Source organism: Triturus cristatus, chromosome 4_2 (genome assembly GCF_964204655.1).
Source record: "Triturus cristatus chromosome 4_2, aTriCri1.1, whole genome shotgun sequence".
NCBI lineage: Eukaryota > Metazoa > Chordata > Amphibia > Caudata > Salamandridae > Triturus > Triturus cristatus.
Window position 1 is genome coordinate 334,853,773 of NC_140586.1, and position 25,514 is coordinate 334,879,286.

At 45.0% G+C, this 25,514-nt stretch overlaps 1 protein-coding gene across 2 annotated transcripts in view; it reads right to left on the bottom strand.

Annotated features, from left to right (window-relative positions):
- The window catches only part of LOC146833827 (nmrA-like family domain-containing protein 1), a 70,613-nt gene that overhangs the window by 16,842 nt on the left and 28,257 nt on the right, over nucleotides 1-25,514 (bottom strand). For both annotated transcript variants that reach the window (XM_085600096.1, XM_085600097.1), the window contains exons 2-4: nucleotides 23,923-24,189; nucleotides 10,085-10,340; nucleotides 8,406-8,599 (exon numbers count right to left, since the gene is read on the bottom strand). In XM_085600096.1, the coding sequence (XP_085456222.1) occupies nucleotides 8,406-8,599; nucleotides 10,085-10,340; nucleotides 23,923-24,189 (717 nt within the window). The remainder of the gene's footprint in view (nucleotides 1-8,405; nucleotides 8,600-10,084; nucleotides 10,341-23,922; nucleotides 24,190-25,514) is intronic.

Sequence of the window (25,514 nt, forward strand, 5' to 3'; positions counted from 1 at the left end):
AGCTCGCTGGAGTCTAACGTTATAATACATTGCTTACTTATGACTCATTGAATTCAGTCTGAGTAGAGGCAATTTCATCCCCTCATCGAATGGATTATGCTGGTTCTATAAGATCAATAGAAAATTACAGCATATAATAAACTCATATATTGAAAGATTGTAATATGGTAGCTTGTTTGTGAATCTCTTATCGAGACCTACCCGATCTTAGTTGGATGAAGATATTCCTTCCCGATATCTATGAAGGGATAATAGAACACTGCAAGGCAGTACTATGAGTGTGGTACTCTTGTGCGTCAAAAGGAGGAGACTATCCTTCCTGGTTTAAGGTTCTTTATTGGGAACTCTGTGATGACACTGGAAAGACAACATAATATCAGTCTAAGTTGTCAGAAAAAATCAATGTCGTAGTGTCAGAGGTTTGGCAAAGCATTAGCATAATAAAGTCGGGGTAGTCGGACACTATCGCAGAGGGGTCTAGGACAATGATTCCAAGCATGGCTAGTTATTTCCCATTGTTGTTTGGGCATTCGCTCGAGGGAAATTACTTTGCACAATATCTTATTCTGCTCAATAAGGACTTAAACACGATGGTCAAGGAAACAGGTTCTGAGACGAAATTCGTCAATCATGCCACAATGTTTCTAATTTTGAACGAAACGGGGAAGTTTTTTGATAATTAATCCCAGTTACCCACTACATATCCAGTTTGGTAGTGTTCGAATTTAACTATTACCAGAGGGGAAAAAAAAAAAACCCAAAAACAAACAAGGGAAACCACAGCTTGTCAAGACGTTATTTAAACAAAAGCGGCCCATTGTGGGAAGGGAACACGTCGAGTGTTACTTACATTTCTATCCGAGAAGAAACGAATTCAACACCCGTCCGCAGGCAGGAACCCGAACAAAAGTTCAAGATTCGCGGCGTTTATTTAAAGGTCATTGGCAGGCTACCAGCCAGCTGTTTTCAATTAGGAGGAGGGGTCAAAGCGCGAGTTTGCTGAATATCTATGTTTCAGACTTCGAACAGAGATACATCTATGATTTGTCTAATCCATTTGCAGCTAACATCACATGTTGGCTGCGATACATAGATGATGTCTTCCTAATTTGGAAGGGCAACAAACAACTTCTTACTGAATTTCATAGCTGGATCAACTCCAGAAACCCGAATCTACAATTCACACTTGACTCTGACAATCAATGCATGAACTTTCTTGATATCTCGATCAAGGTAGGTGAAGACAACACACTCTATACTACCTTGTTTACTAAGCCAACAGCACGTAATACTCTTTTAAAATATGAGAGCCACCATCCACAGTCGTTAAAGGATGGTCTTCCCTTTGGACAGTTCCTCCGTCTCCGGAGGAACTGCTCCAAAAGAGAGGACTACTTCTTTGAAGCAAAGAAACTCAAAGAAAAACTGCATTCACGAGGGTACCCCAATAAGTTACTCAAAAAATCTTTAAAGAGAGCGTGGTACAATGATCGGAATGCTTTGCTAGAAGTTAAACATAAGATGACAGAATCCATGCTGGCATGTGTCACCACCTTTGGGACCGCCACAAATAAAATCCAAAAAATCGTGAAAAAACACTGGACCCTCCTAGCATCCCTTCCTGAATTGTCAGAAGAACCATTATTTTCGTTTAAGAGGGGCACAAATCTTAAAGATCGATTAGTCCATGCGTATAAAATGCCACAGCAACATTTAATTGACAACATGAAACAAATTGTACCTTTGGTTGGGCATTATAAGTGCAGCAATTGTGCAGCATGCTCAAGCACTACTAACCTTAAATCATTTGACCTAAATGGAAAAAAGGTGTGGTCAAAATCTTTTTCTAACTGTAACACCAAAAATGTTGTTTATTGTATCCAATGCCCGTGTGGTTTGAATTACATAGGCAAAACAACACAAATGGCAAAAAGTCGCATTGTACAACATCAGTCTAGAATTAGATGTAAAGTTGAGAATGCCCCACTTGTTGATCATTACACACGTCTGGGACATACAGAAAAAGAGATGCTGTGGTGGGTGATAGAAGTGGTGAGACCCACGATCAGACAGTCCAACGTCGATCGTACACTCACGATCAAAGAAAATCAATGGATCTGTAAAACTGATAATATTAAACAGGGTTTAAACACAGCGACTGAATGGCATACTTTGGCATGCCTTACTTGATTTTGAATTATTTCAGTTAAGAAATTGCCTGTATTTCCGAAACATGCATCTTTTTCTATTGAATAAAATCTTGATTTGTGTAAAATTGTATTACCAAATGTGCACTATGAGATTATATTGTATCACATGCCATGCATTGATGCTCAAAATGTTGTTGAAGTAGCCAAAAGTCGACCTAAACTACGACAAGGGAATTCTATGATTGTATGATGTAGTGCTTCTTGAAAATACACTGTATAACGACAACTCTAAACTCCTAATGTTATATGTACCAACAAGTGAAACCAATATGATGTGTTAACTGTGATTTTATTGATTTACATCTTGTAACTGTCTTCTGTATTGATACGAACTAAAGCTACCATTCTAGCCACTTGTAGGCATACTATAGAAGCTAATTAGTTTGTTCACAAAGTTCATGAATTAGTATTTAATCGACCACTGGAATGTTACTAAAATCTCATTCCATCTCCCTTGGCCATGAAATTAACTTTACCATCACACACATAGAATACGAAAGTCTATGTATTCTACCATTCCAACATGGCCGCCAAGTTAGAAAACATCCCTGCACCCAAGATCTCGACACCGGAAATCATAGAAACTAGCGGTGCAACGAGATTACTACATTAGGGTCACAAATTGTAATGTGTTCAACCTCCGGTTAGTACACTACTCTTTTGAACGTGGAAGTTAACCTTTAAAGTGGACTTTCCAAGATGTCCGCTTCGTTTCAGCAAACTCGCGCTTTGACCCCTCCTCCTAATTGAAAACAGCTGGCTGGTAGCCTGCCAATGCCCTTTAAATAAACGCCACGAATCTTGAACTTTTGTTCGGGTTCCTGCCTGCGGACGGGTGTTGAATTCGTTTCTTCTCGGATAGAAATGTAAGTAACACTCGACGTGTTCCCTTCCCACAATGGGCCGCTTTTGTTTAAATAACGTCTTGAAAAGCTGTGGTTTCCCTTGTTTTTTTTGTTGTTTTTTTTCCCCTCTGGTAATAGTTAAATTCGAACACTACCAAACTGGATATGTAGTGGGTAACTGGGATTAATTATCAAAAAACGTCCCCGTTTCGTTCAAAATTAGAAACATTGTGGCATGATTGACGAATTTCGTCTCAGAACCTGTTTCCTTGACCATCGTGTTTAAGTCCTTATTGAGCAGAATAAGATATTGTGCAAAGTAATTTCCCTCGAGCGAATGCCCAAACAACAATGGGAAATAACTAGCCATGCTTGGAATCATTGTCCTAGACCCCTCTGCGATAGTGTCCGACTACCCCGACTTTATTATGCTAATGCTTTGCCAAACCTCTGACACTACGACATTGATTTTTTCTGACAACTTAGACTGATATTATGTTGTCTTTCCAGTGTCATCACAGAGTTCCCAATAAAGAACCTTAAACCAGGAAGGATAGTCTCCTCCTTTTGACGCACAAGAGTACCACACTCATAGTACTGCCTTGCAGTGTTCTATTATCCCTTCATAGATATCTGGAAGGAATATCTTCATCCAACTAAGATCGGGTAGGTCTCGATAAGAGATTCACAAACAAGCTACCATATTACAATCTTTCAATATATGAGTTTATTATATGCTGTAATTTTCTATTTGTACTCCTTTTTATTGATTGTATATATAAAAAGATCTGTGATTTCTTCACGAAATAGATACCCCGTGTGTGTTTTACATATTTGATCAATTCAGTCAAATAATGTGTTGTTGAGTATCAGTTCTGAACTCATTTTCAAATTAATTTTCTAAAATTAAAAAAAAGATATAATTTCTTCAAACAAAATCCCTTGTTGGCACATTACTTTTTCATTTAAACTTGCCCAAGCCCTCAAGGGTATATTGGGTCTTTCCCTCACGGTTATACTACTTTGTAAATATGGCGCAACATAGCACATTTTATACACCGCTGGTGCGTCACAAAAAGTGACACAACGGCAGCGTAAAAGTGTTGCAAAACCTCATAAGTAAGGCCCTGAATATTAGGATATTTTTGCTCCAGCTACATTTTTGGTTTTAAACATGTATTGGATTTCTGTGAGGTTTCCAGAATATCTATTTTCTTTCAACCCATGCCATGGCAGATGCAGTAACAAATGCCCCCTCTCCTGCACTGGGGGAGGAGGATGAGACACGCAGCACTGCCAAGTGCCACGCATCTCATGTTAGGGTAACGCAATTTAACTCAACTCCCCTCATTAAGCTATGATCGCTAATTTGTCATGCACACCAGATGAACTAAAAGCTAAGCGGATTATCTCTTTTTTCTCCTGTGTTGTGGTGGATGGCTCTACTCTCTTCACCTAGCTGTCAGTCAGTGACACCCTCCTCGGAGCAACCAACCAATTGAAGGCCTTGTAAGTTATAATGCAGCAGGTTGAGCCCTGACTGGACTGTGCTATTACGTGGGCTGCTCACGCTGACCAGGCAGCCTCCTATGGCCACTGATTTGCGTTAAAGTACGTACAAGCGTGAGTTGTAAGATACGTCCAACACCAAGGACTTTGCAGGAATCTGGCTTGTGTGCAGAGATATTGAACTTTGGTCTGGAGCTTCCGAGCATGGGCCGATGGCTCAGTCAGACTGAAAAACAGTGCCAGAGTGACCGTCAGGTAGGTCAGACCCAGACCACAGCACAGCACCTTCTTGGGAATTCCAATGTCTGATGGTGATGCAGAGCGGTGGCCGCAGCAGAGGCCTACATGCTCCATTGGTCAAAACAGCCATCAGTGCCCTGCTGACACACTGGCATGGTTACATAAGCACCTGAGAAGAGGATCTCTTACCCAACCAGGAATCGAGTGTTCCAGAACTGCGTTGTAGCTGCTGATAAGATTATTGGGCCAAGTAGATGGGGTGACTACACACTCTTGGGCATTTTTTCAAGAGGATATTGCCGCTAAAACGTCACTTTAAGCAATTTTCTGGTGGCGATATGCCCTTCTCCATATGTACAGGAAGATGTCCCTTCCTGTACAGAAACTATCATGAAATAATGACGACTTGCTGCTTCTATGTGTGCTGCACATAGAACTAACAATTTTGCCATTATGGATTGTTCATGTGCAGGAAGGGAGACCTTCCTGCACATAAACAATCATTCCCTACAACACAAGCACCTATGCACTATGGTGTGAGGGTGCCTGTGTTGGCACTAGGCAGCTAAAGTTAGAGCCAGCGCTAGGGAAAAGACAGGGGTGCACTGTATTCTTGTGAATACGGTGCATCCCTGCGTTTTGAAAATGTCGGAGTGGGTGCTGCCAAATTTGGCTCAGCTACACCCCTTTGACTGTAGTGATCCAGTGCATGCGTGGCAGGATAAAAACAATACATTGACGTTTGCAGGTTCAGTTTAAGAAAATAAAAATTTGTGAATACTTGAAATACCCTCTGTCTGTGGGTGGGGAAATGTCATTGAGAATCACGGTTTATATTTTGCATGGCTTGTGTTTGTAGGTGAGGTAGTAGTTGCCAAATGGCCTTCTCTCGAGCAATTTACACTTTCTGCCAGTTCTGACTTTTACCCAAATGCGCTTTGCAGTCCAATTAATTGCATATTGCCCTTATCAGGCTGAAGCCCTTTCAGTTGGCTACGTTTAATGCATGAGGTCACATGCCTTATTAGTATCCATGCATATAAACATGTTTTAAAACAGCCTTGTGAATTGCACTTTACGCGCAGCAGTTGGTACATCCCACACTACAGTTAATAACTTTTGACACATCATAGCCATATCTACATAGCTTAGATGAGCTACGCTTCTGTTCAATGTGTGTACAGGGTTGTGCAAGGGACATAGACTCATTAAATGACTACACTCACCATAAACCACTAGTTTTTAGAGCTCAGGAGGGTCGGGTAGTGTTTAGGCCTCAGGGGAGTCGGGATAGTGTTTAGGGCTGAAGGGGGGGGGTCGGGTAGTGTTTACGGTACGCGCAGGTTCGGGGTAGTGTTAAGGGCTCAGGGGTCCGTAGTGTTTAGGGCTCGGGAGTCGGGTAGTGTTTAGGGCTCGGGGGGTCAGGGTAGTGTTTAGGGCTTGGGGATTGGGGTAGTGTTTAGAGTTCTGGGGGGATGGGGGTAGTAGTTAGGGCTTTAGAGGGGCTCGGAGTAGAGTTTAGGACTCGGGCGGGGTAGTTTTTAGGGCTCAGGGGGATCGGTCAATTTTAGGGCTCAGGGGGTGATCTTTACCACATTGCCCTTTACTAGTCATGCCTTTACCACGAAATTGCATGGTAAAGGCATGCATAGTAAAGGCATGTGTTGTAAAGGAATACATTATTAGACACCTTCGTTGTTGGGACCGCGTAGTAGAGGCACATGTGGGTTAGCCATGTGTGCCCTGTCATAAAACCCTTGGAGGGTGGAAGAGTATTTTGGGTTAGAAAGAAGGGAGAGAATACAACCCTCTTGATCCTTATAAAAGAATTTGGTGAGCACATCCTGTCTCTCCCTGGCCATGGAGGGGGATTTGAAGGGGGTAGGGAGGTCTTTTGATTTAAATAAAAATAAAAACCATGCAAGGTCTATATATGCTTTTTCAGGTCCTCAGAAAACCGACACGTAAAATGGCAGCCAATGACTGTTACATTTGGGTGTCTGGTACCGCGAAGCCCTGAAAAGCATCCACAAACAGGGCAAGCCTCATGCCTGAATACCGCAAACTCAGGGAAAGCTTCAGCAACCCATGTATCAACATATGGGGTTTCTTGTCATGGATTCAGAAGAGTGAAACCTAGGAGGGTGAGACATAGTTCAAAAAGGCGGTCCCTGGATTCGCCGTACCTGGTCATGATTCTTGCCCTGAGTTTGCGGTACAAAATTAGGATCCAAAAATTATAAAAAAAGATTTAGAAACAAAAAGAAATCGGGCAAAAGACAAAGGTCTATCGGCCAACCTTTATACACAATGGAGGCTGGCCACCTGCAGTGAATTGGAAGTACGGCCTGTCCTGTTGTCAGGCCCTGCGGCCAAACACTACTGCACATGGCCAGAGGCCTTGTGAAGAAGAGGTTAGATGCTGTGCATGACAGCAGGCCAGGCCCTGCATCCAGCCACCATTGTGCAGGCTGAAGATTGTGTGCAGTGAGGTTTGGCACTGACCAGGCGTTCTGGCCAACCCTCGCAGCCAAAGTAGGAAATTAAGAACATCATAGAAAAAACAATGAAATTCACTGAAATGTATGGATATGTTAGTCTGTTATTTGGATTGAGAAGGATAGTGGAGGGACAGAAGAGGGAAAAGGTTTGCAGTTATATTACGTTTGCTACCCCGATGAGGTGTTGAAGCACCTTTTGTTGAGTAGCCCGCTACTCCGGAACCCAAACAGAAATAGTGGGAATTAGTATAGGGAAATATGCAATTAATTTGAGTGGGGGCATGTTAGTCTGTTAGTTGGATTGAGGAGAAATAATTGAGGGATAAAAGAGAGAGGGGTCTAGATTTCTTGTTTTTCTGGGGGAGTTTATAGCCGTAGGAGGGGGTTTGGATGAGTAAAGGGAATTTAGTATAGGGAAATATAAAATTGATTTGAGTGGTGGACATGATATTCTGTTTTTTGTATTGAAAAGGAATAGTGGAGGGACATAAGAGGCAAAGGTCTAGACTCTATTTTTTTTTTAGTTCATAGCAGTAGGAGGGGGTCTGGGATGAGTAAGGGGAGGTGGAGGGGAAAGAGTCAGAGGTAAGGGTTTAGAAATGCCTGTTTGGGAGATTTGAATAGTAAAAGATGTATGAGATATGGTGCTGCTTCTGTCGTCCCCAGCGCTGCCACACTTTCTTGCTGTCCACCACGCACACACCCTTGTTCCACCGTGCAAAGGTGTGTGAGTCATTTGTAGCGTATGTTTTGTTTTGAATGAGTACCATTCCAGTACAAACTTTGTATTTGTGCTATACAGTACAGTACACGTGCAAAATTAGAAAATATAAGAGAATATAATTTTTTTTCTCCAACTTTGCGTTTTCCTCAAAGGTGTCCATTTTTAGGCGTATAGCCCTGTCCATAGATGTAAGTAAATAAGGCTGTGTATCAGATAATGCATCAAAAAAGCATGGGTGGCTGTTTGACAACGCCCATGTGCAAGTTTTTGCGCTGGAAAAAGAATCCCAAATCAACACTATGCATCCCTTTTGGTGACTTTACACTGGTCACAAGTGTTGATACATTTAGCCCCTGGTTTGCAGCCCTGCACTCACCCTATCATCCTGGAACTGTGCCGGGTGCAGTAGTTGTGATAACCTGATGGCGTACTCCTTGATCGTCAGGCGCTCTGCAGAGAGGGAGCAGCTCTTCCCGGTCCACCGGCGAGGGTTCTTCAAGATGGACGCGATGGCCGGGCCTACTTGGGCTACGCTGATCCCATCCATAGCGGTGTCTCCCATGGGGAGTGCTGCAGGGGGAGACGGAGAACGGATAAGCTCACATTTTTTAAGAGGGATCAATTAATTTACCCATTCATCCATTCACGTCTAGACATGCCAAGTTTTCAAAAGTTTAAACTGAAATATATGACTATGGACACTTGTTTTGCTGCTAGTACATGCTTTTGGTGTTGCTTGCCGCTTCTAGTGGTAATTCCTGCTGCTAGAGATTTCAGCAATGGCTTAAAGAAATGCTGACACATAAAGGACTGGCTGTAGTTAATTGTTCACAGCTCAGCATAAGCCTGGGCGATGAACTTGGCTCTGTTTGTGGAGTTTTCTGCACTTCACGGAGTGCGGAAAACTCCCCTTTGCGATGTGCAGCGGAGTTTATTCCCCGTTGCCGCTCTGGTAGAATTTCTACCCGAGCGGCAGGAATACCAGCCCAAACTGCAGTTCGCACTGCACTCCGTCACTCACTGAACTTTGCAGAGATTTTTGTAACTTTACGGAGTTCTGCCTAGCAAAACTCTGCGAACTACTCCCAGGCATGTGTGGTTTGCTAGTTGTATGAAACAATGAAAACCAGGACTGAGGTTCTCTGTGTGGGTCACATAAATAGAATGGCGAGAGTCGGTGGTCAGGCTTGGGGAGCATTTGCAAAGTTGTGTGCGGCATTTAGTCACAGCCCCAGGAATTATGAGGCAAGTGAGGACCAAATTATGGGGCAGGGTAGATTCAAATATGTCCACGTTCTTTGGCGGTGTTGTTTTGCTGTTTTGTCACTTTAACACCCAATTACGCAGCTGATGGTAGACTATGTGGCAACTGCTTGAGTATGTGAAAACCGTGCAGTCACAGATACGCCTAATTTCAGTGACCCTGATTTTAGCACAGGAAAAGGCATGTGTGCTCCGGGTAAGGTGACTTGGCACTAGGGTTGCCACCTTTCTAAGGGAAAAATAGCACCCATTTGTTGTTGTTTTATGAGGTTTCAAAAGCCCAGACAGTACTTTCAAGAAAATCGCTTGTATGTTTGTAGCATGACTTTTCTGCCTTTGTTTACTTTGATTATTAATCAGGGATTGTTAATGCAGCTCCAAAACACATTTGAAAGCGCTTTCTGTTTAGATTTGGTGTTTAAAATATGTACAGATGAGGGCTAAAAATACCGTCTTTAGGCGATTTTGCTTATTTTTGGACCAGTCAGGACTTTAAAATACCGTTGGTGCCACTAGAAATCTGGCAAGGTGGCAACCCTACTTGGCACAGCTCTGTGTGTGTCTCAGTGGTGGAATGACAGGGGATCTGCAGACCTTGCTTCAAGGGGATTGTATGAGCCACTTGGATGTCCAGTACTAGACATGGTGCTGCAGGTCGTCAAAGGGCAAGCTTTGCGCGTGGGTCCACACAGCCGTCAGTAAGAGGGTACCAGAAGAACAGCTGTGGTGCTTGTGATTTACCATTTCCTTCCTCGTCCCTTTCTGTTCCCTTCTGTCATGGCTGTCTCTCACCTAGTTTATATGTGTTGTGGCCACCTGCCGACGGCCTCAATGCAGCGACAAGGTCCTCGAAGTAATACGGCAGGATGACCTCGGTCTTGGGAAGGGAGATCTCGTTCATGTAGTCGTTGACGCTGGCTTTGGCATCCATGTGTCTGGCGGGTAGGCCGTACTTCCGGTGCACGTGGTGCTGAGCAAGGAACACCACGTGCTGGACTCCCTGCCGCTTGCACCCGTCTGCCAGAGCGTACCCACGACGAATCTCGCTCTGGGAACAAGAAAATAGTTTTTAGGAAGGGCCTTAGTTTTATGCAAAAATTGCAGTTAAGATAGAATTAAACCTGTAACTGTGATTACAATTCCTTGGACAGGTAAAGTACAGAGACCAATCAACAGATACGTTTATCTTGGGAGCTACGCGGGGAAACTGAAACACTAACACACTTCTTGCTGATCACTTTGTGTGGGCGTTTTCACAATATTCCAACTTCTTATTAAAAGTTTGCACAACCCTGAGCAGGGTAGATAAGCTTGTGTACGGTCTGGTTTTTCACTGGCATTTTGATGACAGCTTCAGCACTTTACAAACAGATAGCAAGTCAGTACATTGAATGGTACTATTAAGTGAGACATGCATCATTCTATTGGGGTCTAACATTCTATGTTTGTTATTACAACACCAGCCCGGTTTACTCTTCTTGTGAGGTGATATGGCATTGTTCCCCCCCCTCGGAGGCTCCCAAATACCCCCTCTACAATCATATTTGTGACCACTTTCTGGGACAGCCCCGTGGTTCATATATTGAAAGTTCCATTAGCATGCACCAGTCCATGTCCCTCTTCCATGCAGTGGTTGTTGGTGCCTCCCACGCAGCCCACAGTCTGGCGATGTTACGTTTTGCTATACACATTCCCAACGTCACCCATATTCTCTTTGCTATTTAGGTCCATGGGCCCCATACATTAAACAGGCCCAGGTTCAAATTTTGACCCCATAACTTCCTCCATGCATTGAGTTAATGCTGACCAGTATCTGTTAATGTGTGGATATTCCCAGATGATATTAATGAATGTGCCCTCTCGTCCACACTGTCTACCACACCCGGGTCGTCTCTGTATCCCATTTTCACCAATACTGGGCTAGATAGGTATGTTTTGTACAGGACTTTTAGTTGCACCAATCTACGCCTGGAGGAATTCGCAACTTCTTCGGGGGATGCCAAGGCTCCTTGCCACTCTTCATCCTCTAGGTCCGCAACATCTTGTTCCCAATGTGCACGGAACTGTAGGAGGGGTTCGAGCATATTGTTTATTAGTTTCTGGTATGTCAGGGAGATGGCTCTGTTTGGCATATGTTCAGCAAGGATTTTGTTTTCGAGTGGGGAGAGTTCATGGAGCGACGTTCCTTTCGGGATAGCCGCCAGCAGGGCGTGTCTTATCTGTAAATATCTAAATTTCTCTTTTTCTGCCATTTCAAATTCCATTTGCAACTGTGCGAAGGGAATAACATCCCCCTTTTTCCACAAGTTCCCCACCCAGGAAATGCCTATCAAATCCCAACGGTCAGAGCCCCTGGTATTGCGTAGGGTGCCCAATCATTCTGAGTCCCAGAGAGGGGTTGCCAGTGTGATCTTCCCTGCCCATCCCAAGCTTTTATTGGCTGCATGCCATATTTGGATGCATGTGCTGTTGGGCCTGTTAACAGCACCTTATTAGGGTTAGAGTAGAGTATTCTTGCAAAGTTTCCGTTTGGAAGGAGCCACCTATCCATCTGGGATCCCGGGTCATCTTGTGGCCGATATATACATTGGTTGATGGCTGCTAGTTGTGATGCCCAATAGTATTTTTTAACATCTGGGAGTCCTATTCCTCCGTCATACTATCCTCTTGGTAGTTTGTTGGTCGAAATGCGGGTTGGCTTGCCCTCCCAGAGGAGCCCACGCTGTTCCGCCTCTTTCACTGGCAGTTTTTTTTTTTTTTTTTTTTTTACTTCATTAGGATTACTGGCTGCCATCTTCTCCAAGAAAATACTGCTGCAACTCAAACAATTAGGTCAGACTGGTCCATATGGTGTACGTGAAGCCCAGCCTTTCAAAGAGCATTGTAGCACACACTGCAGCTCAAAAGACCCCTCATCCAGACATGCCCTTCAGATACTTTGGGGTATATTTACAAGGGCTTATCGTCACCGGAACGTCACTTTGTATGTCGTTCTGATGGCGATATGCCCTTCGCCTTATTTACAAGGCAGTGCTAAGCCACTTAACGTGGCTTAACATCGCCTTGTAAATAAGGCCCTTTTTCATGCAGCACTTAGCGTGAAAGTGGAAGGCAATGGGTGTTGCGGTGGGCGTTCCGCCGCAACATCCATTGCTTTATACGCTGCCCTCATTTACAAGGGTGGCGTAAATATGGGGCTGCGCCAAAGATAAAACCAGGGAAAACCTGTTCTTAACCTAGCGCAACGAGGAAAAAAATGATTAATTTCTCCTCTTTTTTGCGGTTTTTCTGTGTGCTGAATTTTGCAGCACACACAAACAGAAAATCGCCTGTAGTGATTGTTCATATGCAGGAAGGTATTTTGTGATGTAGGAAACTGGGTTTTTGTTGCAGTGCCCCACACTTTTTGCCTGGTATTTGATTCAACTTTGATTGAAGTGAACTGGGTTCCTGCTAACCAGGTCCCCAGTACCAGTGTTCTTTCCCTAAAAATGTACAATTGTTCCCCCAATTGACAAAACCTTTAGCACCCTCTGTAGGTCCCTAGTAAATGGTACCCCGGTGCCTAGGGCTTGAGGTAATAAAGAGGGTCCTCGAGGGCAGCAGCACAAATTTTGCCACCCTAAGGGACCCCTCACCAAGCACATGCACGACTGCCATTGCAAGTTGTGACCTGGTGCAGACAAAAGTGAAAACATGACATGTCACACATCCCTGTGTGCCATGTCCCCCACACTGCATGTCATATTTGTAAGTCGCCTCTACTGCAGGCCTGACAGCCCTAAGGCAGGATGCTGAATATTACATGTGAGGAAATACCTGCATGAGCAGATATGCCCCTGTGCTGGCCAGTCCTATTACTGCCAGTACAAGTGACCAGGGAAGCCATTTTAAGACATGAGCTGGACACTAGAGAAAACTAGTTCCCCAGCTACAAGATGGTTTCACTGACAATAGGGATGTTTGGTATCAAACATCTAATATTGGTAAAACCACAATGATACCAGTGTAGTATTTACTAACACATGCACCCATAAGGCATATTAGAGAGGTCCCCTGGAAACACACCAGCCTCTGTTGTACTTGCTGGCTGGTTTTTGTCAGGCTGCCACCTGAGAAACTGTTCTGATATCCTAGGGTGAGAGCCTTTGCTCTAAGGAGACCCAGAACAAAAGCCTGTCAGTGAAGAGGGTGTCACACCCCCTCCGATAGGATGACCTGTGAATTAGCCTCTCTGGGTCAGCAAGCTTCTAAGAGCTGCCACCTTTGGAATGCAAATCTAGCTCCCCTCACTGGAGAGGAAGCCACCCCCCCCCCGTCCAGAGCCCCCTTGGCCCCTGGACAAGTGGGATATTGAGCTAGTCAGGTAGGCGGGCCACCTCCAGGGTAGTACCACCCCTAAGCTTAGGGCTAAAGCACGGTGGACACGATTTTTCTGAAGTAAATATCCTTGTGAGGGCATACTTAGAAATTCTGGGACAGGGTTATGCCCACTTCCCACAGAAAGGGGTTATATAGAGGGCGTAGTGACCCCAAGGGTCAGTAGCCCATTGGCTACTACCCTACACTCCCCTAATGCCTCTAAATTCAGAATTTAGGGGAGAAGCAGATCCTGAGGACCTATGAAGAAGAAGGAGACAAAGAGCCGTAAAAGCAAAAGACTGAAGAGAGCACCTGACTAGACGCGAGCCCTGCTGTTCTGTCTGCCACCCTCTGTTCAACCTGTGCCAAAGGTGACTCGTCCTGCAGCTGTGTGCTTCCAAAACCAGGAAGGACTGCCTGCCTTCTATAACAAACAAGACCTCCTGAAGAACAGCAGAACTGTTCCCTGAATCCTGCAGAAACTCCAAAAGAAAAGACTGTGGGACCTAACTGCCAAATTCGACATCTGAAGCAACCACTGCCCCCGTCGCCTCAGGCCTGAGTTGAAGTGGGCCAATGGTGTCAACAAGGTGCCCCAGTCCTCCAGACCTCGAGTACATCGTGGTTTCACCCCTCCTGGACTCCCTGACATCACCTGCAGCCTCTGCATGCAGGCCCCCCTCAGCCCTAACTGCTCCGGTAAGGAAAAACCAGATGCCTAAGGACACCTTTGCACCCGTCGCCTATGGGTCTTGGAGAAGAGGACCAAAGGTGTCTCCCCGTCTCTGTGCATCACAAGGCCTGAGCCACCTTGCTGTTCAGCCTCACTGGCATCCTGGCCAGAGCCTGCAGCCTCTTTCCACAGTGACTGATCTCCATTGAAATACATTGGGCTCCCAAAGCTGGTTTGCACTCTGCACCCTGCACATGGCCGCCCTTGTGCTGCTGGTGATGCACTGCTGGTGCTGCCATGGACCTTGCCCACCACTCACCTTAACTCCTGGAGATTGTAAGCCGCTATACTATGCCTGTTTGCAGAACGTATATTTCCTTCCACAGGATAACATTGCAGAACTTTTTAAAGTTTAAAAGAATTTACATTTAAGAACATACCTGAACGATTTTTCTCTGATGCCTAAACATATGTAAAGATACTTTCTATTTTTATAAATTGGTGTGCATCTCGTCCTTGAGTCGTATGTGTCATTTATTGATCATTGTGTGTATTTGCAGATGTCTTGCACTCCTTTGTGTTATGCCGAACGTTGCTCGACCACACAACCCCCTAACAGAGCACTTTGGGATTGCTTAGCAAGCCCTGTACACTCATAAGGGAACCCCTGGACTCTTTACACGATATATCCGATTTCTGCTGAAATTTTGGAAATGCAAAGCGGTCTAGTCTTTACACTGTTTCTCCGGTACGCACACGCCATCCCAGCATGAGCTGAGTCAATAATAGGAGCCAGAGACACACACCGCTAAGATGCGGTCTCCAGGGAATCCTGTAGGTGATTGAACCGAGGTTGGCCTTGATGCAGTAAGTTACGGGGGGAGCATTGTGGGACGCACTCTGTGATGACCACGATTAGCAATTCTTTACCCAGTTTATACCCAACATCATATCTAACAAGGTTAGGATATACTTCCTTCTTTTCAATAGGGTTTGACTACAGGCTCCTCGCCCCTGGATAGACCATGATGCTAGTGTAGCACCTTTAAAAGTATGTAAATTGGATGTACAATTCATTACATGTTGGAGAGGTGTGTCTCACTGGTTAGAGGCGGCAGACCCGTAAGCAGAGGACGGCCCGGGACCAGGGTTCGATTCCCGACGCAGCAGGGTCGTGGACCAGGGTCAGCGGGCTCGATAATTCTCGCCTCGGTGCCTACTCCAGTCAGGGACCACACTCGGCAACTCTGGGCATTAGCTTGCCTCATTTTCACAACGGCCCCCCCAGACCGCCGGGGATGCTTGGTCACACCTTAGAGATACCCATTAGGGACCATCTCTCAGGGTGAGCCAGGACGGGTTCCCCAGCGGTCGAAGCGCGGAGATACTCCTCCGGGAGTCGATTCTAGCGCTATATAAACCCACAATTAAATTAAATTAAATTAAATGTGTTGTCTTGTTTTGTTTCACAAAGCCTCACCTCACGGGTGAGATTTTCTCACAACCAATGCAGGACCACTTGGTGTACTTTATGAAGCACACACATGATAGAGGTGTTGCATATCAATGGTTTTCCATTGTAATTGGGTTGATCAGCTTGGCTTATGAGCCAGTGTTTTTAAATAACTTTCTTTTGTCATTTCAGATACGGGATGATTCAAAAGTAACCGTATGTATATTTAAGTGCATGAGCATTGCATGCGACCTAGTGTATCCTTATTAGCGGATATAGAGGAGTGGTACTAATGGAACTAGGTTCCCTTTTAGTCCTGAGGAAGAGCCAATAGGGGAACGGTTCGAAACATGTTGACAGCTTATCACTGAAACAACGGACTCATTAAGGCCAGTGTCTTTCAGTCATAACCCCTGATTTTAACCTTACCGACTAGAGACAGGAATAAAATATTGGTCCAACGAGTCAGGTATTTTAAACTCCAATTTTTCCACTCCCCCCTACTTTCATTATTATTTAACACACCAATAAGTGCTCATGCGTAATCAACAAGTCGCAGCATGCCTCGATCTGTAGAGGATTGGGATGAACCCCAATGATGAAGCATGCCACCAAGCAACCCTGGTGGGTGAGGGGTCTCAAGGAAAAAGGTTTTTTCCTATTGAGCGGTTACAGTTGAACCACGCTGTATCCTACACACCGAATCCCTGGGCAGGTTTTCTTCAAATCTTTTGATTATTGTGTGATACATATCTTTAAGGAGGATAAACCTAGCCTCTACCTCCTCTCTTTGTTTGTAGTATATCACATAATGAGCCAGCTTCCTACATGTGGTATAAAGTATTTGTGGAGGACATCCAAAATCTGTTTTATTCTTCGTATTTTCAATACTCAAGCCACGCCACAGACTGCCTTTGATTCCGCTATAAGATTCCTTGATGAGGTGGCCATTTAGATGGCGAGTACATGACTGACAATTAGCTAATGATTGGGAGCTCTGCAAGTCATCTGAAATTGGCGGTAAGACTGGCTCTAGCGCTCTGGAACCGATGCAGCCGCACCTGGAGCTCACCTGGGGAAGGGCGCTGTCTTTAGAAATATCTTATGGGTTTAAAAACATCCGCTGCAGAGTTCCTTGTGTGTCAGACAGTTTTCAGGCAACAATAAAAATGTCAAGAAAACTCTTGTGAATAATGTTCCTTCTGTAGAGAGATCGGGTTTTGTCTAGTGGCAGTACTGACTCATCACAAGGTAGTGCAGAGGGTTAATAGGCCTGCTAGCGAAGACTACTAGAGAAATAGTTTACCCTCGACATTTATGAACAGATTATTGCTCACAGTGAAGGCTAGGACTTGACAGATTAACCTAAGATTGAAATGATATCAAGTTGCTTCCTTTCCACATTTTTGTGGGAAGGTGTAGGGTGGTGTTTTACTGGGGTTCAGTTTTCCAGAGAAGACTACAAACCAACTTTATTGGAAAGACAGATTTTTAGCTTTTGACTGCTGTATAGAGATGAAATCTTGAGATATAGCTAGAAGGCATTGCATATTGATTGGGAGGTTCTATTCATTCTCCTGAGATCAGTGATGTATGTATGTATATGACATTTCTATACGTAAACCTGGCTAAAAGGCAGTGGAGCGCGGTACACGGTCAAAGACAAGCATAAAGTTAACAAGCGTTAGGAGAGGAAGTTAGGTTGTGTACAGTTAATGCATTTGATGTAGTGGTCTTTAAAGAGGTGAGTCTTCAAATCTTTTCTTGATAGCAGGAGGTCAGGGAAGCACAGTGCCTGTTCCAGGGTTGAGAGGAATTAGAAGGTGAGATATAGGGAGGCTACATAGCCTTAGAGCAAAAGAGATCTCATCGCCTGAAAATGAGATACCAATGAAGCACTTGCAGAATTTTTCTTGCCACCCTACCCACTCCCTTTAGCCACAGGGACTCTCCCATATCCCTCTCTGTTTCTCAACTGATACAATGCCCTTGGCACAGCATCCAGTAGGGAAAGGCGTCCAGAGAAGGACAGACGGAGGTGCAAGGTGGGTTTACATTCAAGCACAAATACCTTACTTTGCCTAAAGATCGAAGTGCTTCTGCAAGCAGGGAAGAGCTGTTACTCTGGGGAGCAAGAGTATGTAATCTGGCTATTAATGTTCGTTGAAGATGCACCTTAAACATAATATTAAGCATAGAACAAACTTCAGTGAGACTTGAATTCTTACTAATATAGTTGGAATACATTCATGGATGACTGATGGTTCTGTATACTTAATATGTTGTTCTGGGGAGAGCAACATGGGGTACTAAGGACACTTTTTAGGTCTCCCTGGTTGTGAAAGACCTTTTGAGGATTATACTGAAAACCTGTCTCTTGCTAATCATTGGTTGGCTTTTTTGTCACCCTCATTTACTTGCTTCTTATTCAATGGTTTTCCTTCTTCTACTTGAATAAGTTCTAATGCACATCTTCTTTACCATCCTTTTGAATTGGTGTATCCTTCCACTGCTCACATTCAGGGAACTACGTTTTCGTTCATCACCTCATCAGTGTACATGTGTTTTCTGCCTCTCTCTTGTGTGTTGTTGATCCCTCCTAAATAGCCACTCCCCCACCCTGGGCTGTGATGTTGCTACTAATTCCTATTTCTCCAAGCTTGTCTGTAGAAGCAAAGCAACAGGTATATTTTTTGCAGAGGTATGGCTACAGAGCAGACTTTAAGGGTTGTTTTATCTCCTGCATTCAACATATTGCATGAATGAACAGGCCTTGGCACACAAATGCTTTTATCATGCTGGGAAAGAGACTGGGTGATGCACTCACTCAGCTAGCGTTTGAGGAAGAAGGTGTACTTAGCAAGACTAAAAATGTGCTTTCTCTCATCTGCTCCCTGGGCTAGTGCAGAGGACCAAGTGGCTTGGCCATATTTCAGCTTGGAGAGCTGTAGAAAGTAAATTTGGCCTAGGCAAGCCTTTTGTTTTACGTTTTGACACTTCCTTTTTCTTTTTAAATTATGTTCAGCGATTTCTGAATGAAAAGTATTTGAGGTGCCTGCCACCGGGTGCAGGGATGAACTGCACCTCAGCTCTTTGCTATGAGAGTATGCATTCTGTTCTGAATGCATACTCTCATAGCAAAGTATAGCATTGCAATCATATCCTAATTCCTGGGCTGGAAACCATGACTAGAGGTCGTTCGCTTCCAGTTCCAGAACGATGCCAGACGGACTCGGGTCCATCTGGCATTGTACTCGGCCCCTATAATGAAAAGTAACGTGAACAGGATTGATTGAAAAACACTCCTAAGACCTCTACCCCTTACATAGCCCTTTGTGTAGTTTAATTCACAGCCTTGTATTTTCATATTTAAAACCTTATCAAACGCACTTATTCAAAATTCAATATTTTTTTTTGATACTTCTAACAAGCACTGGTAAAAGCAATACGTCAGACTGATTTTAGGCATCTGCCCATTTGTAGTGTTATATGTTTGGATGCAATACAGAAAACTCAAGAGTGGAAGCCAAATATTGATCAGGTTGTATGCTGTGTGAAGCACAGAATTTTAATTTACATGTTTTTAGGCCACACCCTTAAGCACATAGGCCACACCTTTTAGGGAAGATACTTAGTTACTCATCTTGGTCACACCCCTTCTAGAGACCCCACCCCACCTTTTTGATCCCACTTAAAGCACTGCAGGGGGCAACAGCCCAGAGGCCTTTAGTGTGTGAGTAAAAGGTTAAAAAAACAAACTGAAATTTTGCAGGACTTAGGTCTAGGAGGCACAGAGGCAGGAAAGCTTGGTTCAACAGAAATATGTTGCACATGCACAAAATTCTCCTTCTGTCCACTGCAGAAATGTGTGCCCATTCTAGGAGTGCTTTGCTACTTATGGTGAATTAAATGAGGCAGAAGGGGGTCCCTTTTGCATTCACAGGCCAGTACCTGGATGAGCAGGCACTGGCCCCTGAACACAAACATCCCCGGACCACCCCCAGTTCCCCCAGCTGACCTAAATCACCAATAGATTAGCTGCCCAATGCAGATGATGTTTTTGTTTATATGTGCCAGCATGGGTCAGAGGGTGAAGTGAGGGGAAGGAAGGGGGCTAAAGGGGTGTAAAATACATCGCCCTCCGTATGATAATGACGGACTAAAACCACTTTAAACTGGCAAATCAGACCGAAAACAGGCAGGGACACAGACAAGGCTGGATCAAAATGAGAATGGCGCCACTGTTGGCATATCCTTTATGCACACAGCTCCAAGCGCCCCTCAGAAAATTGGCGCCCAAGGCCTGGGCCCAGCTCACCCACGCTAAAGGCCAGCCCAGGGTGTGGCAGTTGTGGCTAGGTCAATATGTCCATTAGGGCAGAGGAGATTGCTGTTTATCTCAAGGTAGGAGCAGTAGTGGAAGTGTTAACTATCCAATCCTTGTGTCTGTCAGAGCAAAGTTTAGCATCAATTGGCAACTATGTTGTGGGTGGTGAGGCTAGATGATGGTTGTGAGCAGTGTGCATGTCTGTTGAAGGGCTGTGTGTAAGTCCACAGGTGGTATGTGAGGATCTCTTCTGACCTCCTGAGTTGGTATTTGATGGGTATATGCCCCTTGTGGAGTATGTGATTGTTTGTTGAAAGCTCGAGTTTGGATTTAATGGTCTTTTGAGGCATACAGCTTGCACTGTTGGGAATTGTGTGAGGGTCTATTACTTGGACTCTTACGTGGAAGGGATGTGCGTGAAGAGGCTATAGGAGCATCCTTCCTTGACTGCATGAGGGTCCTAAAGGGATATATGTAATTATGCTAACTCTGTTGAAAGATTTCAGGCTCAAGTCTGGGACTGAACCATGTTTCAAGAGTTACAGGCTCTGTGTGTGTGGGCTGGCACTGCCTTCTGTGTTAGGTTATATTATGTTAGCTACTTCTCATGAGCCCACTATGAGCTGAACTCTAGGCAAGTCCAACAGAGAAGTCCCCTGGCTGCGGAGGAAAAACACATCAGAGAATAGTAGGGATTAACAAAGACCAGCAGAGATTAAGTGATGGGAGGTTTTCTTCTATTTTCAGCATCTGCAATTGGGTTCTCCATTTGAAAGCTAGTTGTAGGGGGCATTTCGTGTGTGTTGGAAAGTCACCTTGTGCCCTGGGCATCCCCCAACTTTTTGCTGACTGGTACTGGTGGTGACTGACCCAGGGCTCTGCCTAACCAGGCCCAGGGCCAGTGCTGTGCTGAAAACCACTTAGAATACAGTGAAAGCACATACATACACTAGAGTACACTAAGGGTTGGGGTAACCCTGTGATTGGCATGACCTACCCGATAGGGCCCAAGTGCATAATAGGGCAGGGGGATTGAAACTACCTCTCAGTCTCTCGTATATAATAGGGCATGGTAGTTTAGAGGTCAGCAGCCCTTTTCTGCACTTGCTTGTGTGCACTGCCGGGCCTGAGGTCAGTTTAAAAGTAGCCCTGTGATGCTGGACTGCCTTTAAAAAGTAAATTGTGCCCAAACTCGACTTTTGTGTTTGGAGCACTTAAAATGGTTAACCTACAATGTTTGGGCATATTAAGTACCTCCAGGGTCCCCCCTAGGTGTCCCATGAGTGGGAGGCCAGGTATCTATAAAGTAGACCTCTATAAAAGGAGTTTTATATGCTCTGGGGGAAGTGAAATTACACATTTCACTCCCCACATTGTGATAAAGTGCTGCCCAAAATCGACTTTGGTGGTAGGAGCACTGTGTAGGGAGGATCTGTAATATTTCTGCATATTAAGAACCTCTAAAGTCTCCCCTAGGTATACCAGGACTGGGGGTCCTGTAGATCTAGGCAGAGTACTAATAACATATGTTTTTATAAGCGCTGGTGCTGGAAAAATGGCCCAAGTCATTTTTCCCATTGCAAACCCCCTGCCACATAGGTTAACAATGGAGAAAGTTATTAACTGATAACTCTTGATAGGAGAAAGTTACAAGTACCATTCAAAAACTTCCCAGAATGTTATTAATAAATCCAACAATATGATATTGTTGAACTTCTCCTAAAATGTATATACAAGAAGTTATATGATTTTCTTGTTTGTAAGTCCGAATTCAGCCTTCCAGTGGTCTGTCCTGAATTGGTTAGAGTTAAGGGGATTAGCCAGGCTTCTTTGAAGAGGTGATAAAGAGCCCCTGAGGTTGAACAGCTCTGCTGGGAGGGCAGTGTCCTGTTGCACAGGAATGCCAGAGCAGGGGGAGAAGTCGTAAACAATGGACTTCAAGGGAAGGGGAGGACCCCAGTGTCATTTACAACCTTACCCTCTTGAACCCCAGCCAGATGATAGGATTAAGGAAGGAATGAGCAGATGCAAGGGGGAGACACTATGGAGATCAGCCATCCAAGGGATGTGTTTAGCCAGCTCTTTTCTCCCTGCTGGAAAATCAGCCATTATGAATTTGGAAGAATTGGTGCACTCTGGGACAAAATAGTGCCACACTCTGCAGGAAGTGGTCAGACCTTTGGGTGTAACCCTGAAGCCCATTGGACAAGAGTGACCTTCTGCCTGACCTAGAGAAATTGGAATAAGTATCTGAGAAGGGTAGAGCCCCTCAGATCTGCTGCTTGACACCTAAGAAAGCAAGACGGCCATGCTGGAAGTTTGATGTTCGTTTCTAAAGGCCTGCACTCTGAAGATTGCACCATCTGCAACTACAGCCTGGGGATTACTTTGCTGTAAAAGGACTTAAGAATGGACTCCCTGCAAGCTACAGGTTAACAGAGCTCACCTGGAACATCACCACCAAGAATCCTCAACCTGGAGAACTACCAGTGGATTTGTAATGGTTTTGTCCAAGTGGATTGTGGGAACTGAAGTCCTCAACTTTGAAGGCCCATCTTGGAGCTTCCAGACCCATGGAGTGCGCTTGAGACACTTTGGGGCCCTTTGGGGAACTTCAGGAAGATGTTCCAGAAGTTTGGAGAACTTTGAAGCAACTTTGGAAAAAAGCTCTATAAGGGGACTGGCTCAACCTGGCCAGCCAAGGTGCCTGCCTTCAACTGCGAGCTAGCCTGCCGTCCAGGTTTGTCCCGCTGAAAAGCTCAGTAGGTCCCACTTCCGGGGTTTGACCGGGAGTAGAAGAAATTCAAGGCCGAGGAACCCTCACCGAATCCGGCCTGGTGAAGAGCATCAAGGGGTCCCTCGAGAAAAAGCTCAGTAAAAGTTTCTAAGTCCGAATGAAGAAAAGGTGACTGGGAGTAACTGCAGATGCCAAGCCGCCTGCCTTCAACCACGTGTCGGCCTGGATCCTTGGTTTGCTCCACTGGAACGCTCCAGATATCGGACTTCCAGAAGTTGGACCGGGAGATCATCGCAAGGCAATCCGGCAAACCCTCACCGAATCCGGACTGGCTGAGAGCTTCGAGAGACCCCGGGAAGAAAAGCTCCAGAAAAGTTTCTAAGTCAGAAGGTAAAAACTGTGACCAAGATCTACCGTGAGGGGTAGCCGCCCAGGGCTCCATCGTGGTTGGGCTGAAACTTTGACTGGATTTTTGTCGTTTTGGTGTCATTTTAAGGAGAAAAATATGTCCTATTTTTATAAATTGCTGTTGGATGTACATGTTGCATTAGGTCTTAATTATTTACTGAAATAATGTTTTTAAATGCTTTACATTCCTGTCTTTGAAGATAAGCCTGCCTGCTCGCAGCCAAGCTACCAAGGGTTGAGCATAGGAATAGTTTTCTAAGACCTTTTCTGAGCCCTATACTGTGTTAGTGTCCTTATTGCCAGTGGCAGATATACATTTGCCCCTACTAATAATCCACTTACCATCTGTGTGTATCATGATTATTACATGAAGCCAGCCGGATTCTAACAGGGCTTAGAACCAATGGCATAGCAAAGGGTGGGGGGGACCAGAGTTTTGGGTGCAGCGCCCACTCTTTACCTGCAGCAGTTGCTGGGCAGCAAAGCAGGGATCGCCAGGAGCTCCCATTCTTACCTGCATCTGGCGAGGGGCAGCAAATGCAGGCACCGCCATGGATGGCCAAAGGTCTAGCTACGCCACTGCTTAGAACCTGCCGCTCAAGCCCATAGTGCAACAGGTAAACTTGAGAAGTCTCTGAATGACCGACATCCCCCGGCTGTGGTATCTCACCTTCAAAGGGTCAGACTCCTGGAAGTCTGTGGTAGTGATAATAACACTGCAGCTCATGCCTCTCAAGGCTGCATCCACGCTGGAGCCATCTTCTGGGTCAAACTGCACTGTGTCCACCCCAGATGCACTCAGCTTAATGGCCTCTGGAGAGGAGAGGTCCCGGAAAGCAGCCCTCACTTTGAACCCTCCGTCCTGGACCAGGGCACTGGCAACGCTCTGTCCTTCCCTGCTGTCAGCGCTGACCACAACCACTGTAACCTCCATCATCTACAGCAGAAGAAAGTAAACTGTTAGGAGCCATATCTGAGGGAAGGAAAGAAGCTGCTAAAAATCACACAAGCCATCAACTACAGGAAGCAACAGAAGGTGTTAAAAATCACACCAGCCATCACCTACAGGGAAAAAATTAAGCTGTTAAAAATCACATCAGCCATCAACTACAGGGAACAACAGAAGCTGTTAAAAATCACATAAGCCATCAACTACAAGGAACAACAGGCGTTAAAAATCACACCAGCCATCAATTACAGGGAGCAATTGAAGGTGTTAAAAATACAGCCTGAAAAAGAAAATACCCCTACTGGGCTATAATATTCAATCTCAATGCCTATTAAAAAAACAGAATAGTCATTTCTCCCACATCATACAATCAATGTACACCACAACGCTTTTGTAAATCATTTTAACTACTAAATTCTAATTTTCATGTTTCGTGGCATCCTGTGTTCACACAGGCATAGCTATACACTTAGGGGCATATTTCCGAGCCTGCTGCGCCTCAAGAGTGTCACTGTTTGTGACGCTCCAGTGGCGCAGATTACTAAATCATATCTATGAGGCCATGCAAATGGATGGTATCATAGATATGGAGTATGGCAAGGCAGCGCAAATCGCTACATTGCCTTACTATGCACTTGGGAGACGTTCCATGGGTGTTGCGTTGGGGAAGTGCCAAATCCTTATGCCTCTCAAGGTGAGGTGTAACAAGGGGAAATATCTTTATTTTTCCTAGTTACTTCCTCTTTCTATGTGTGCTGCATTCTGCAGTACACATAGAAAGAGGAAAATGCCTCTTAGGATAGTTGATGTGCAGGAAGGTGCCCCTTCCTGAACAAAAACAATCCTGCTGACAACACGGGCACCCTTGCACCAAGGGTGTCTGCGTTGGTGCTAGGCAGCCAAAATGGAGCCAGTGCAGGGAGAAAGGACAAGAATGCACTGTATTGCATGAATATGGTGCATTCCTGCCCTTTCACTTTGACGTAGGGCAACGCAGCAAGTTGACTTGCTGCGCTGCCCTATGCCAAATCCCCAAAAATAAGGGCCTTAGGGCCTCATTTATGGGGATTTGGGGTAGGGCACAGCAGGAAGTCACCTTGCTGCGCTACCCTACATTAAAGTGAAAGGGCAGAAATGCACCGTATTTATCCAACACAGTGCATTTCTGTCCTTTCCCTTTGCGCTAGCGCCGTTTCAGGAACGTAGCACTAATGCAGGCACCCTTGCACCATGGTGCAAGGGTGCCTGAGGTGTAGGCAGGATTGTTTAAATGCAGGAAGTGGCCCCTTTCTGCATGGAAACAATCCTTAGTG